We start from the raw sequence: 16,552 nt of genomic DNA, 5'->3' as shown, positions 1-16,552 counted from the left end.
AGTCATTTTGGGGTCATTTTGAGGAGAATTTGATGGATTTTGGGTCATTTTTAGGGGATTTTGGGTCATTTTGGGGGATTTTGGGTCATTTTTGTGGGATTTTAGGGTCATTTTGTGGGATTTTGGTTCATTTGGGGCCAAATTTTGTGGATTTTAGGTCATTTTGGGGCAATTTGAGGGGAACGTGTGGATTTTGGGGCATTTTAGGGTCATTTTGGGGACATTTTGGGTCATTTTTATGGGATTTTTGGGTCATTTTTATGGGATTTTGGGTCATTTTTGGGGGCAATTTTGGGGTCATTTTGGGGGATTTTGGTTCATTTGGGGCCAAATTTTGTGGATTTTGGGTCATTTGGGTGCAATTTGAGTCATTTTGGGGGGAATTTGATGGATTTTGGGTCATTTTTGTGGGATTCTGGGTCATTTTTATGGGATTTTTGGGTCATTTTGGGGGATTTTGGGTCATTTGGGGCCAAATTTTGTGGATTTGGGGTCATTTGGGGGCAATTTGAGTCATTTTGGTGCCATTTCAAGGGGAATTACTGGATTTCAATGCCATTTGAGGGGGTTTTGTGGGGATTTTTGGCCCCTTTTTGGTCTTTTGGGATTTTGGGGCTCATTTTGGGGAGAATTTGGGGTCATTTGTTGGGATTTTGGGTCATTTGGGGTCAAATTTTGTGAATTTGGGGTCATTTGGGGGCAATTTGAGGGGAACGTGTGGATTTTACGGCATTTTAGGGTCATTTTGGGGACATTTTGGGTCATTTTTATGGGATTTTGGGTCATTTTTATGGGATTTTTGGGTCATTTTGGGGGATTTTGGGTCATTTGGGGTCAAATTTTATGGATTTGGGGTCATTTTGGGGGCAATTTGAGTCATTTTGGGGTCATTTTGGGGGGGAATTGCTGGATTTTGGGTCATTTTTGTGGGATTTTGGGTCATTTTTGTGGGATTTTGGGTCATTTTTTGGGATTTTGGGTCATTTGAAGTCAAATTTTGTGGATTTGGGGTCATTTGGGGGCAATTTGAGTCATTTTGGTGTCATTTTGGGGGGGAATTGCTGGATTTTGGGGCATTTTAGGGGGATTTTAGGGTCCCTTTTTGGGCTTTTGGGATTTTTGGGCTCATTTTGGGGAGAATTTGGGGTCATTTGTGGGGATTTTGGGTCATCTGGGGTCAAATTTTGTGGATTTGGGGTCATTTTGGGGTCATTTTGATGGGAATTGCTGGATTTTGGGGCATTTTAGGGTCATTTTTATGGGATTTTGGGTCATTTTTATGGAATTTTGGGTCATTTGTTGGGATTTTGGGTCATTTGGGGCCAAATTTTGTGGATTTTGGGTCATTTTGGGGGCAATTTGAGTCATTTTGGGGTCATTTTGAGGAGAATTTGATGGATTTTGGGTCATTTTTGTGGGATTTTGAGTCATTTTTATGGGATTTTGGGTCATTTGGGGTCGAATTTTGTGGATTTGGGGTCATTTTGGGGCAATTTGAGTCATTTTGGGGGCAATTTGAGTCATTTTGGTGCCATTTCAAGGGGAATTACTGGATTTCGATGCAATTTGAGGGGGTTTTGTGGGGATTTTGGGCCCCTTTTGGGTCTTTTGGGGTTTTTGGGGCTCATTTTGGGGTCGTTTCCCCCCCAGAACGCCATCATGTTTGGGAAGAAGAGGCACACAGACGTTCAGTTCTACACGGAGGTGGGCGAAATCACCACGGATCTGGGCAAGCATCAGCACATGCACGACCGCGACGACCTCTATGCTGAGCAGGTGGGGCATTTTGGGGCCATTTGGGATCATTTTGGGGTTTTTGGGGTCTTTTATGGGGTTTGGGGGCTTTTATGGGGTCTTTTAGGATCATTTTGGGGGTTTTGAGGGGAAATTTTGGGGCCATTTGGGGCTTTTTGGGGGTTGTTCATGGTGTGGATTTGGAGGTTTTGGGGTCTTTTAAGGGGGAATTTTAGGGGATTTTTGGGTCTTTTTTGGGATTTTTGGGGTATTTGGGGTCACTGTGGGTTTTTGGGGTCATTTTGGGGTCTTTTAGGGGGAAATTTGGAAGTTTTGAGGGGAAATTTTGGGGTCATTTGGGGGAATTTGGGGGGTTTTCAGGGGGCGAATTTGAAGGATTTGGGGAGGATTTTGGGGTCTTTTTGGGGGGATTTTGGGGGAATTTTGGGGCCATTTCGGGCTTTTTTGGGGTTTTTGGGGGAATTTGGGGTCACTGTGGGTCTTTGGGGTCATTTTAGGATCATTTTGGGGGGTTTTGAGGGGGGATTTTGGGGTTATTTGGGGGAATTTGGGGGGTTTTCAGGGGGCGAATTTGGAGGATTTGGGGAGGATTTTGGGGTCTTTTGGGGGGGATTTTAGGGGATTTCGGGGGGATTTTGGGGTCATTTTGGGATTTTTGGGGTCTTTGGGGTCACTGTGGGTTTTTGGGGGAGAATTTGGGGTCTTTTAGGGGGAAATTTGGGGGTTTTGAGGGGAAATTTTGGGGTTATTTGGGGGAATTTGGGGGGTTTTCAGGGTGCGAACTTGGAGGATTTGGGGAGGATTTTGGGGTCTTTTGGGGGGGATTTTGGGGGATTTTTGGGGCCATTTGGGGCTTTTTTGGGGTTTTGGGGGGGATTTGGGGTCACTGTGGGTCTTTGGGGTCATTTTGGGGTCTTTTAGGATCATTTTGGGGGGTTTTGAGGGGGGATTTTGGGGTTATTTGGGGGAATTTGGGGGCTTTTCAGGGGGCGAATTTGGATGATTTGGGGAGGATTTTGGGGTCTTTTGGGGGGGATTTTGGGGGATTTTTGGGGCCATTTGGGGCTTTTTTGGGGTTTTTGGGGGGATTTGGGGTCACTGTGGGTTTTTGGGGACCTTTTGGGGGGATTTTGGGGGGTTTTGAGGGGAAATTTTGGGGTTATTTGGGGGAATTTATGGGGTTTTCAGGGGGCGAATTTGGAGGATTTGGGGAGGATTTTGGGGTCTTTTGGGGGGGATTTTGGGGGATTTTTTGGGATTTTTGGGGTTTTTTTGGGATTTTTGGGGTATTTGGGGTCACTGTGGGTTTTTGGGGGAGAATTTGGGGTCTTTTAGGGGGAAATTTGGGGGTTTTGAGGGGAAATTTTGGGGTTATTTGGGGGAATTTGGGGGGTTTTCAGGGGGTGAATTTGGAGGATTTGGGGAGGATTTTGGGGTCTTTTGGGGGGGATTTTGGGGGAATTTTAGGGGATTTTTGGGTCTTTTTTGGGGTTTTTTGGGGGATTTGGGGTCACTGTGGGTTTTTGGGGTCATTTTAGGATCATTTTGGGGGGATTTTGGGGGGGTTTTGAGGGGAAATTTGGGGTTATTTGGGGTTATTTGGGGGGTTTTCAGGGGGCGAATTTGGATGATTTGGGGAGGATTTTGGGGTCTTTTGGGGGGGATTTTGGGGGAATTTTAGGGGATTTTTGGGTCTTTTTTGGGGTTTTTTGGGGGGTTTTGGGGTCACTGTGGGTTTTTGGGGTCATTTTGGGGTCTTTTAGGGGGAAATTTGGGGGTTTTGAGGGGGAATTTTGGGGTTATTTGGGGGAATTTGGGGGGTTTTCAGGGGGCGAATATGGAGGTTTTGGAGAGGATTTTGGGGTCTTTTGGGGGGGATTTTGGGGGATTTTTGGGGCCATTTGGGGCTTTTTTGGGGTTTTTTGGGGTATTTGGGGTCACTGTGGGTTTTTGGGGGAAAATTTGGGTAAATTTGGGGAGATTTTGGGGTAATTTGGGGGATTTTTGGGGGAATTTTGGGGGATTTTTGGGGCTCCTCCATTGGGGTTTTGGGGAGATTTTTGGGGTTCCTCTTTTGGGGTTTTTGGGGCCCTTTTAGGGGATTTTTTGGGCAACTTTTGGGGGATTTTTTTGGTTCCTCCTTTAGGATTTTTGGGGCATTTTTGGGTCACTTTTGGGGGATTTTGGGGGTCTCATTTGGGGCCCTTTTAGGGGATTTTTTGGGCAACTTTTGGGGGAATTTTGGGGGATTTTTGGGGTTCATCCTTTGGGATTTTTGGGGCATTTTTGGGTCACTTTTGGGGGATTTTTGGGGTTTCTCTATTGGGATTTTTGGGGGAATTTTGGGGGGATTTTTGGGTCTTTTTTGGGGGGATTTTGGGGGATTTTTTTGGTTCCTCCTTTGGGATTTTTGGGGGATTTTTGGGGGATTTTTGGGGTTCCTCCTTTAGGATTTTTGGGGCATTTTTTGGTCCCCTTTTAGGGGATTTTTGGGTCTCATTTGGGGGATTTTTGGGGCTCCTCCATTGGGATTTTTGGGGGAATTTTGTGGGATTTTTGGGGTCTCATTTGGGGCCCTTTTAGGGGATTTTGGGGTCTTTTTTTGGGGATTATTTTTTGGGATTTTTTGGGATTATTTTTTGGGGATTTTTGGGGCATTTTTGGGTCTCATTTGGGGGATTTTTGGGCTTTTCCCCCATCGGGTTTTTTTTTGGGGTCCCTTTGGCTGCAGATGGAGCGGGAGATGAGGCACAAACTGAAGACGGCCTTCAAGAACTTCATTGAGAAAGTGGAGGCTTTGACCAAGGAGGAGCTGGAGTTCGAGGTGCCCTTCAGGGAGCTGGGGTGAGCCATAAAAACCCCATAAACGACCCGAAATTTGGCTTTTCCACCCCAAAAACCCAACTTTTCCACCCCAAAAACCCCAGAAATGGCCCCAAAAACCCCATAAACAACCCTAAAAACCCCACAAATGCCCCCAAAACCCAACTTTTCCACCCCAAAAACCCCAGAAATGCCCCAAAATGTGACTTTTCCACCCCAAAAACCCCATAAATGCCCCTAAAAACCCAATTATTGCCCCCAAAACCCAACTTTTCCACCCCAAAAATCCCAGAAGTGCCCCTAAAATCCCCATAAATGCCTCAGAAACCCCATAAATGCCCCAAAATGTGGCTTTTCCACCCCAAAAACCCCATCAGAGACCCCAAAAACCCCATAAACAACCCGAAATTTGACTTTTCCACCCCAAAAACCCCATAAATGCCCCCCAAAACCCCATTATTGCCCCCAAAACCCAACTTTTCTACCCCTAAAACCCCATTATTGCCCCCAAAACCCAACTTTTCTACCCCAAAAACCCCATAAATGCCCCAAAATGTGACTTTTCCACCCCAAAAACCCCATGAGAGACCCCAAAAACCCCATAAATGCCCCCTAAAACCCCATAAGTGCCCCCAAAACCCCACAAATGCCCCCCAAACCCCACTTTTCCAGCCCAAAAACCCCATAAATGCCCCCAAAACCCCAGAAATGCCCCCCAAAACCCCATAAATGCCCCCAAAACCCCATCAGAGACCCCAAAAACCCCATAAATGCTCCCAAAACCCAACTTTTCCACCCCAAAAACCCCAGAAATGCCCCCAAAAACCCCATAAATGCCCCAAATGCCCATCAGAGACCCCAAAAACCCCATTATTGCCCCCTAAAACCCCATAAATGCCCCAAAATGTGACCTTTCCACCCCAAAAACCCAACATTTGCACCCCGAAAACCCCATAAATGCCCCCAAAAACCCCATTATTGCCCCCAAAACCCAACTTTTCCACCCCAAAAACCCCACAAATGCCCCAAAAACCCCCATAAATGCCCCAAAATGTGACTTTTTCACCCCAAAAACCCCATGAGAGACCCCCAAAACCCCCATAAGTGCCCCCCAAACCCCACTTTTCCATCCCAAGAACCCCATAAATGCCCCAAAATGTGGCTTTTCCACCCCATAAACCCAACATTTCCACCCCCAAAACCCCAGAAATGCCCCCAAAAACCCCAGAAATGCCCCAAAAAACCCCATAAATGCCCCAAAATGTGACTTTTCCACCCCATAAACCCAACATTTCTACCCCCAAAGCCCCATAAGTGCCCCCAAAACCCCATCAGAGACCCCAAGAACCCCATAAATGCCCCCTAAAACCCCATTATTGCCCCAAAAAACCCCACAAATGCCCCAAAATCCCCATAAATGCCCCAGAAACCCCATAAATGCCCCAAAATGTGACTTTTCCACCCCAAAAACCCCATCAGAGACCCCAAAAACCCCATAAACGACCCGAAATTTGACTTTTCCACCCCAAAAACCCAACTTTTCCACCCCAAAAACCCCATAAATGCCCCCAAAAACCCCATAAACGACCCTAAAAACCCCACAAATGCCCCCAAAACCCAACATTTCCACCCCAAAAACCCCAGAAATGCCCCAAAATGTGACTTTTCCACCCCAAAAACCCCATGAGAGACCCCAAAAACCCCAGAAACGACCCGAAATTTGACTTTTCCACCCCAAAAACCCCATAAATGCCCCTAAAAACCCAATTATTGCCCCCAAAACCCAACTTTTCCACCCCAAAAATCCCAGAAGTGCCCCTAAAATCCCCATAAATGCCTCAGAAACCCCATAAATGCCCCAAAATGTGGCTTTTCCACCCCAAAAACCCCATCAGAGACCCCAAAAACCCCATAAACAACCCGAAATTTGACTTTTCCACCCCAAAAACCCCATAAATGCCCCCCCAAAACCCCATTATTGCCCCCAAAACCCAACTTTTCTACCCCAAAAACCCCATAAATGCCCCAAAATGTGACTTTTCCACCCCAAAAACCCCATGAGAGACCCCAAAAAACCCATAAATGCCCCCTAAAACCCCATAAATGCCCCCTAAAACCCCATAAATGCCCCCCAAACCCCACTTTTCCAGCCCAAAAACCCCATAAATGCCCCAAAATGTGACCTTTCCACCCCAAAAACCCAACATTTGCACCCCAAAAACCCCAGAAATGCCCCTAAAATCCCTATAAATGCCCCCCAAAACCCCAGAAATGCCCCAAAATGTGACTTTTCCACCCCAAAAACCCCAGAAATGGCCCTAAAATCCCCAGAAATGCCCCCAAAACCACCATAAATGCCCCAAAATGTGACTTTTCCACCCCAAAAACCCCATAAATGCCCCACAAACCCCATCAGAGACCCCAAGAACCCCATAAATGCCCCAAAATGTGACTTTTCCACCCCAAAAACCCCATGAGAGACCCCAAAAACCCCAGAAATCCCCCCAAAAACCCCACAAGTGCCCCCTAAAATCCCCATTATTGCCCCCAAAAACCCCATAAATGCCCCAAAAACCCCATTATTGCCCCCAAAACCCAACTTTTCCACCCCAAAAACCCATAAATGCCCCCAAAACCCCATCAGAGACCCCAAAAACCCCCATAAATGCCCCAATGTGTGACTTTTCCACCCTGAAAACCCAACATTTCCACCCCTAAAACCCCATCAGAGACCCCAAAAACCCCAGAAATGCCCCAAAAACCCCATAAATGCCCACTTCCTCGACCCCCAACCCCAATTCCTCGACCCTAAACCCCAATTCCTTGACCCCCATCTCAACTTCTTGACCCCCAACCCCAATTCCTCAACCCCAGGCCTCACTTTCTTGACCCTACACCCAACTCCTTGACTCTACAACCCAACTTCTTGACCCCAAACCCCAATTCCTCGACCCCAGACCCCACTTTCTCAACCCCCCACCCCAATTCCTTGACCCCACACCCAACTCCTTGACCCCAAACCCAACTTCTTGACCCCAGACCCCAATTCCTCCACCCCAAACCCCACTTTCTTGACCCCAAACCCAATTCCTTGACCCCACACCCCAATTCCTCCTCCCCAACCCCAATTCCTCGACCCCAGGCCTCACTTTCTCAACCCCACACTCAACTTCTTGACCCCCAACCCCCAATTTCTTGACCCCAAACCCCAATTCCTCGATCCTACACCCAACTCCTTGACCCCAAACCCAACTTCTCAACCCCCCACCCCAATTCCTTGACCCCACACCCAACTCCTTGACCCCAAACTCAACTTCTTGACCCCAGACCCCAATTCCTCGACCCCAAACCCAATTCCTCGACCCCCCACCCCAATTCCTTGACCCCCAACCCCAATTCCTTGACCACAAACCCCAATTCCTTGACCCCCATCTCAACTTTGGACCCCCCACCCCAATTCCTCAACCCCAGGCCTCACTTTCTTGACCCTACACCCAACTTCTTGACCCCAAACCCAACTTTTTGACCCCCAACCCCAATTCCTCGACCCCAAACCCCACTTTCTTGACTCTACACCCAATTCTTGACCCCCAAACCCCACTTCCTTGACCCTACACCCAATTCCTCGACCCCAAACCCCACTTGCTTGACCCTAAACCCAAATTCCTCGATCCTACACCCAATTCCTTGACCCCCAACCCCAATTCCTTGACCCCAAACCCAACTTCTTGACCCCCAACCCCACTTTCTTGACCCTACACCCAATTCTTTGACCCCCCACCCCAACTCCCTGCCCCCCAACCCCCCATTTTTACACATAACCCCCATTTTTACCCATAACCCCCCATTTTTACCCATAACCCCCCATTTCCCCCCCCCAGCTTTAATGGAGCCCCGTACCGCAGCACCTGCCTCCTCCAACCCACCAGCAGCGCTTTGGTCAACTGCACCGAATGGGTGAGAGCCCATTTTTGGGGGGATTTGGGGGCATTTTGGGGTCATTTTGGGGGGGATTTGGGTCATTTTGGGGGTTGGATTTGGGGTCATTTTGGGGTTGGATTTGGGGTCATTTTAGGGTGTTTTTCGGGGGGGATTTGGGTCATTTTGGGGGGGTTTGGGGTCATTTTGGGGTTGGATTTGGGGTCATTTTGGGGTGGATTTGGGGCATTTTGGGGTGGATTTGGGGTCTTTTTGGGGTCATTTTGGGGTTGGATTTGGGGTCATTTTGGGGTTGGATTTGGGGTCATTTTGGGGTGGATTTGGGGTCATTTTGGGGTTGGATTTGGGGTCAGTTTTGGCCTCATTTTGGGGTGGATTTGGGTTCATTTTGAAGGCGAATTTGGGGTCATTTTGGGGTTGGATTTGGCCTCATTTTATTGGGGATTTGGGGTCATTCATTTGGGGTCATTTTGGGGTCATTTTTCCTTGGATTTGGGGGATTTTGGGCTCATTTTGGGGTGGATTTGGCCTCATTTTGGGGTTGGATTTGGGGTCATTTTGGGGTTGAATTTGGGGTCATTTTGGGGTCATTTTTCCTTAGATTTGGGGAAGTTGGGGCTCATTTTGGGGTCATTTTGGGGTTGGATTTGGGGTCATTTTGGGGTGGATTTGGGGTCATTTTGGAGGCAAATTTGGGATCATTTTGGGATTGGATTTGGGGTCATTTTGTTGGGGATTTGGGGTCATTCATTTGGGGTCATTTTGGGTTCATTTTTCCTTGGATTTGGGGGATTTGGGGTCATTTTGGGGTCATTTTGGGATTGGATTTGGGCTCATTTTGGGGTCATTTTGGGGTTGGATTTGGGTTCATTTTGGGTTCATTTTTCCTTGGATTTGGGGGATTTGGGTCATTTTGGGGTGGATTTGGGGCATTTTGGGGTTGGATTTGGGGCATTTTGGGGTAGATTTGGGGTCATTTTGGGGTCATTTTGGGGTGCATTTGGGTCATTTTGGGGCCATTTTGGGGTGGATTTGGGGTCATTTTGGGGTTGGATTTGGGGTCATTTTGGGGTTGGATTTGGGTTCATTTTGGGTTCATTTTTCCTTGGATTTGGGGTCATTTTGGGGTCATTTTGGGGTTGGATTTGGGGCATTTTGGCCTCATTTTGGGGTGGATTTGGCCTCATTTTGCTGGGGATTTGGGGTCATTTTGGGGTCATTTTGGTGGCGAATTTGGGGTCATTTTGGGGTTGGATTTGGGGTCATTTTGGGGTGGATTTGGGGTCATTTTGGGTTGGATTTGGGGTCATTTTGGGTTGGATTTGGGGTCATTTTGGGGTTGGATTTGGGGTCATTTTGGCCTCATTTTGGGGTGGATTTGGGTTCATTTTGAAGGCGAATTTGGGGTCATTTTGGGGTTGGATTTGGCCTCATTTTATTGGGGATTTGGGGTCATTCATTTGGGGTCATTTTGGGGTGGATTTGGGGTCATTTTGGGGTCATTTTTCCTTGGATTTGGGGGATTTTGGGGTGGATTTGGCCTCATTTTGGGGTTGGATTTGGGGTCATTTTGGGGTTGAATTTGGGGTCATTTTGGGGGTTGGATTTGAGGTCATTTTGGGGTCATTTTTCCTTGGATTTGGGTCATTTTGGGCTCATTTTGGGGTGGATTTGGGCTCATTTTGGGGTCATTTTGGGGTTGGATTTGGGTTCATTTTGGGTTCATTTTTCCTTGGATTTGGGGGATTTGGGTCATTTTGGGGTGGATTTGGGGCATTTTGGGGTTGGATTTGGGGCATTTTGGGGTAGATTTGGGGTCATTTTGGGGTCATTTTGGGGTGCATTTGGGTCATTTTGGGGCCATTTTGGGGTGGATTTGGGGTCATTTTGGGGTTGGATGTGGGGTCATTTTGGGGTTGGATTTGGGTTCATTTTGGGTTCATTTTTCCTTGGATTTGGGGTCATTTTGGGGTCATTTTGGGGTTGGATTTGGGGCATTTTGGCCTCATTTTGGGGTGGATTTGGCCTCATTTTGCTGGGGATTTGGGGTCATTTTGGTGGCGAATTTGGGGTCATTTTGGGGTTGGATTTGGGGTCATTTTGGGGTGGATTTGGGGTCATTTTGGGGTGAATTTGGGGTCATTTTGGGGTTGCATTTGGGGTCATTTTCGGGTGGATTTGGCCTCATTTTGCTGGGGATTTGGGGTCATTCATTCAGGCTCATTTTTCCTTGGATTTGGGCTCATTTTGGGGTTGGATTTGGGGTCATTTTGGAGGTGAATTTGGCCTCATTTTGGGGTTGGATTTGGGGTCATTTTGGCCTCATTTTGGGGTGGATTTGGCCTCATTTTGGGGGTTGGATTTGGGGTGGATTTGGGGTCATTTTGGGGTGGATTTCGGTCATTTTGGCCTCATTTTGGGGTGGATTTGGGGTCATTTTGGGGTGTATTTGGCCTCATTTTGTTGGGGATTTTGGGTCATTCATTTGGGGTCATTTTGGGGATGGATTTGGGGTCATTTTGGGGTCATTTTTCCTTGGATTTGGGGGATTTTGGGCTCATTTTGGGGTGGATTTGGCCTCATTTTGGGGTTGGATTTGGGGTCATTTTGGGGTTGGATTTGGGGTCATTTTGGGTTGGATTTGGGGTCATTTTGGGGTTGGATTTGGGGTATTTTGGCCTCATTTTGGGGTGGATTTGGGTTCATTTTGTTGGGGATTTGGGGTCATTTTGGGATTGGATTTTGGGTAATTTTGAGGTTGGATTTGGGGTCATTTTGGGGTGGATTTGGGGCATTTTGGGGTCATTTTGGGGTGGATTTGGGGTCATTTTGGCCTCATTTTGGGGTGGATTTGGCCTCATTTTGGGGTTGGATTTGGGGTCATTTTGGGTTCATTTTTCCTTGGATTTGGGGGATTTTGGGCTCATTTTGGGGTGGATTTGGGGTCATCTTGGAGGTGAATTTGGGGTCATTTTGGGGTTGGATTTGGCCTCATTTTGGGTTGGATTTGGCCTCATTTTGGGGTGGATTTGGGTCATTTTGTTGGGGATTTGGGGCATTTTGGGGTGGATTTCGGTCATTTTGGGGGGGATTTGGGTTCATTCATTTGGGGTCATTTTGGGGTGGATTTGGCCTCATTTTGGGGTGGATTTGGGGCATTTTGGGGTCATTTTGGGGGTTGGATTTGGGGTCATTTTGGAGGTGAATTTGGCCTCATTTTGGGGTGGTTTTGGCCTCATTTTGGGGTGGATTTTGGTCATTTTGTCCTCATTTTTGCTGTGCATTCCATCTCATTTTAATGCCCCAAATCTCCCCCTTTTTCCCCCCCCCAAAAACCCAAATCCAGCCTCCCTTCGTGGTGACGTTGGACGAGGTGGAGCTGATCCACTTTGAAAGGGTTCAGTTCCACCTCAAGAACTTCGACATGGTCATCGTCTACAAGGACTACAGCCGAAAAGTCACCATGATCAACGCCATCCCCGTCGCCTCCCTGGACCCCATCAAGGAGTGGCTCAAGTGGGGACCCCAAAAACACCCCAAAAACCCCAAAAAGACCCCAAAAAGACCCCAAAAACACCCCAAAAACCCCAAAAAGACCCCAAAAACACCCCAAAAAGACCCCAAAAACCCCAAAAACACCCCAAAAAGACCCCAAAAACCCCAAAACTTTGGGATTCCAAAGACCCCAAAAACCCCAAACTTCAGGATTCCAACAGCCCCAAAACTTAAGGATCCCAATGATCCCAAAACCCCAAAACTTTGGGATCCCAAAGACCCCAAAAACCCCAAACTTTGGGATTCCAATGAACCCAAACCTTTAGGATTTCCATTTCCCAAAGCTTTAGGATTCCAATGACCCCAAAACCCCAAAACTTTGGGATCCCAACGACCCCAAAAACCCCAAACTTTAGGATTCCAAAGACCCCAAAAACCCCAAAACTTTGGGATTCCAACGACCCCAAAAACCCCAAAATTTGGGATCCCAAAGACCCCAAAAACCCCAAAACTTCAGGATCCCAAAGACCCCAAAAACCCCAAAACTTTGGGATCCCAAAGACCCCAAAAACCCCAAACTTTAGGATTCCAACAACCCCAAAACTTAAGGATTCCAATGACCCCCAAAACCCCAAAACTTTGGGATCCCAAAGACCCCAAAAACCCTAAACTTTAGGATTTCCATTTCCCAAAGCTTTAGGATTCCAATGACCCCCAAAACCCCAAAACTTTGGGATCCCAAAGACCCCAAAAACCCCAAACTTTGGGATCCCAAGGACCCCAAAACCCCAAAACTTAAGGATCCCAAAGACCCCAAAACCCCAAAACTTTGGGATTCCAAAGACCCCAAAAATCCCCAAACTTTGGGATTCCAACAACCCCAAAACTTAAGGATTCCAATGACCCCCAAAACCCCAAACCTTTAGGATTCCAACGACCCCAAAACTTAAGGATTCCAATGACCCCAAAAACCCCAAACTTTGGGATCCCAAGGACCCCAAAACCCCAAAACTTAAGGATCCCAAAGACCCCAAAAACCCCAAACCTTTAGGATTCCAACGACCCCAAAACTTTGGGATCCCAATGACCCCAAAACCCCAAAACTTTGGGATCCCAAAGACCCAAAAACCCCAAAACTTAAGGATTCCAGCGACCCCCAAAACCCCAAACCTTTAGGATCCCAAAGACCCCAAAAACCCCAAACTTTGGGATCCCAAGGACCCCAAAACCCCAAAACTTAAGGATTCCAATGACCCCAAAACCCCAAAACTTTGGGATTCCAAAGACCCCAAAAATCCCCAAACTTTGGGATTCCAACAACCCCAAAACTTAAGGATTCCAATGACCCCCAAAACCCCAAACCTTTAGGATTCCAACGACCCCAAAACTTAAGGATTCCAATGACCCCAAAACCCCAAACTTTGGGATCCCAACGACCCCAAAACTTTGGGATCCCAAAGACCCCAAAAACCCCAAAACCTTGGGATTCCAATGGCCCCAAAACTTTGGGATTCCAGTGACCCCAAAAACCCCAAACCTTTAGGATTTCCATTTCCCAAAGCTTTAGGATTCCAATGACCCCAAAACCCCAAAACTTTGGGATCCCAACGACCCCAAAAACCCCAAAACTTTGGGATCCCAACAACCCCAAAACCTTGGGATTCCAATGACCCCAAAACTTTGGGATCCCAATGACCCCAAAAACCCCAAAACTTAAGGATTCCAGCGACCCCCAAAACCCCAAACCTTTAGGATCCCAAAGACCCCAAAAACCCCAAACCTTTAGGATTCCAACGACCCCAAAAACCCCCAAAATTTTGGATCCCTAAGACCCCAAAAACCCCAAACTTTGGGTTTCGAATGACCCCAAAAACCCCAAACTTCAGGATTCCAACAACCCCAAAACCCCAAACCTTGGGATTTGGCGCGGGACCCCAAAACTTTGGGGTTTTCCCCCCCCAAAAACTGGTTTTGGGGTCGCTGTCCCCACAGCTCCTGCGATCTCAAGTACACGGAAGGGGTGCAGTCCCTGAACTGGACCAAAATCATGAAGACCATCGTGGACGACCCCGAAGGTTTCTTCGAGCAGGGGGGGTGGAGCTTCCTGGAGCCCGAGGGGGAGGTGAGGGGTTTGGGGTCAGTGGGGGCAATGGGGGCAATGGGGGCATTGGGGACATTGGGGACTTTCGGGTCAATGGGGGCAATGGGATCAATGGAAGCGTTGGGGTCAATGGGGGCAATGGGGACATTGGGGACTTTGGGGACATTGGGTTCAATGGGGGCGTTGGGGTCAATGGGGGAATTGGGGGCGTTGGGGTCAGTGGGGGCAATAGGGGCAATGGGGACATTGGGGGCATTGGGGTCAATGGGTTCAATGGGGATGTTGGGGTCAATGGGGGCAATGGGGGCATTGGGGTCAGTGGGGGCATTGGGGACTTTGGGGTCAATGGGGGCAATAGGGGCAATGGGAACATTGGGGTCAGTGGGGTCAGCGGGGTCAATGGGGGCATTGGGTTCAATGGGGACGTTGGGGGTCAATGGGGTCAGTGGGGACATTGGGGTCAATGGGGGCAATGGGGGCTTTGGGGTCATTGGAGGCATTGGGGTCAATGGGGGCATTGGGGGTCAATGGGGGCATTGGGGACTTTGGGGCCAATGGGGGCAGTGGGGGCATTGGGTTCAATGGGGGCGTTGGGGTCAATGGGGGCAATGGGGGAATTGGGGGCGTTGGGGTCAATGGGGTCAATGGTGGCATTGGGGTGAAGGGAGTCAGTGGGGGCATTGGGGTCAGTGGGGGCAATAGGGGCAATGGGGACATTGGGGGCATTGGGGTCAATGGGTTCAATGGGGATGTTGGGGTCAATGGGGGCAATGGGGGCATTGGGGTCAGTGGGGGCAATGGGGGCATTGGGGTCAATGGGCGCAGTGGGGGCAGTGGGGACTTGGGGTCAATGGGGGCAGTGGGGACTTGGGGTCAATGGGGGCGTTGGGGGCATTGGGGTCAATGGGGGCAATGGAGGTATTGGGGGGCAATGGGGACTTTGGGATCAGTGGGGGCAATAGGGGCAATGGAGTCCATGGGGTCAATGGGGGCATTGGGGTCAATGGGGGCTTTGGGGTCAATGGGGTCAATGGGGTCAGTGGGGGCAATAGGGGCAGTGGGGACGTTGGGGTCAATGGGGACATTGGGGTCAGTGTGGGCAATAGGGGCAATGGGGACGTTGGGGTCAATGGGGGCATTGGGGTCAATGGGGGCAATGGGGACTTTGGGGTCAATGGGGGCAATGGGGACTTTGGGGTCAATGGGGGCAATGGGGGTGTTGGGGTCAATGGGGGCATTGGGATCAATGGAAGCGTTGGGGGCAATGGGGTCAATGGGGACATTGGGGTCAGTGGGAGCAATAGGGGCAATGGGGACGTTGGGGTCAATGGGGGCATTGGGGTCAATGGGGGCAATGGGGTCAGTGGGGACATTGGGGTCAGTGGGGGCAATAGGGGCAATGGGGACGTTGGGGTCAATGGGGGCAATGGGAACGTTGGGGTCAATGGCGTCAATGGGGGCATTGGGGTCAATGGGCGCAGTGGGGGCAGTGGGGACTTGGGGTCAATGGGGGCGTTGGGGGCATTGGGGTCAATGGGTTTAATGGGGGCGTTGGGGTCAGTGGGGTCAATGGGGGCAATGGAGGTATTGGGGGCAATGGGGACTTTGGGGTCAGTGGGGGCAATAGGGGCAATGGAGTCCATGGGGTCAATGGGGGCATTGGGGTCAATGGGGGCTTTGGGGTCAATGGGGTCAATGGGGTCAGTGGGGGCAATAGGGGCAGTGGGGACGTTGGGGTCAATGGGGACATTGGGGTCAGTGGGGGCAATAGGGGCAATGGGGACGTTGGGGTCAATGAGGGCATTGGGGTCAATGGGGGCAATGGGGACTTTGGGGTCAATGGGGGCAATGGGGACTTTGGGGTCAATGGGGGCATTGGGATCAATGGAAGCGTTGGGGTCAATGGGGGCAGTGGGGGCATTGGGGTGAAGGGAGTCAGTGGGGTCAGTGGGGGCATTGGGGTCAGTGGGGGCAATAGGGGCAATGGGGACGTTGGGGTCAATGGGGGCATTGGGGTCAATGGGGGCATTGGGGACTTGGGGTCAATGGGGGCGTTGGGGGCATTGGGGTCAATGGGTTTAATGGGGTTGTTGGGGTCAATGGGGCCGTTGGGGTCAGTGGGGTCAATGGGGGTGTTGGGGTCAATGGGGGCAATGGGGGCAGTGGGGACTTTGGGGTCAATGGGGGCAATGGGGGCAGTGGGGACTTTGGGGTCAATGGGGCTTTGGGGCCAATGGGGGCAGTGGGGACATTGGGGTCAATGGGGGTGTTGGGTCAGTGGGGTCAATGGGGGCATTGAGGTCAATAGAGGCAATCAGATCAATGGGGTCAATGGGGGCATTGGGGTCAATGGGGGCATTGGGGGTCAGTGGGGGCAATAGGGGCAATGGAGTCCATGGGGTCTATGGGGGCAATGGGGTCAGTGGGGGTCAATGGGGG

At 49.5% G+C, this 16,552-nt stretch overlaps 1 protein-coding gene across 1 annotated transcript in view; it reads left to right on the top strand.

Moving 5' to 3' along the window:
• Window positions 1–16,552, top strand: part of SUPT16H (SPT16 homolog, facilitates chromatin remodeling subunit) — a 57,822-nt gene that overhangs the window by 29,182 nt on the left and 12,088 nt on the right. Inside the window, exons 8-12 of the mRNA XM_048930241.1 lie at window positions 1,651–1,776; window positions 4,487–4,599; window positions 8,460–8,535; window positions 11,864–12,033; window positions 14,005–14,134. Coding sequence (XP_048786198.1) covers window positions 1,651–1,776; window positions 4,487–4,599; window positions 8,460–8,535; window positions 11,864–12,033; window positions 14,005–14,134 — 615 coding nt within the window. The remainder of the gene's footprint in view (window positions 1–1,650; window positions 1,777–4,486; window positions 4,600–8,459; window positions 8,536–11,863; window positions 12,034–14,004; window positions 14,135–16,552) is intronic.

This window comes from Lagopus muta, chromosome 35, assembly GCF_023343835.1.
Source record: "Lagopus muta isolate bLagMut1 chromosome 35, bLagMut1 primary, whole genome shotgun sequence".
NCBI classification, from domain to species: Eukaryota; Metazoa; Chordata; class Aves; order Galliformes; family Phasianidae; genus Lagopus; species Lagopus muta.
The sequence above is the reverse complement of the archived record's forward strand: the minus strand, read 5'-3'. Positions and strand labels throughout refer to the sequence as shown.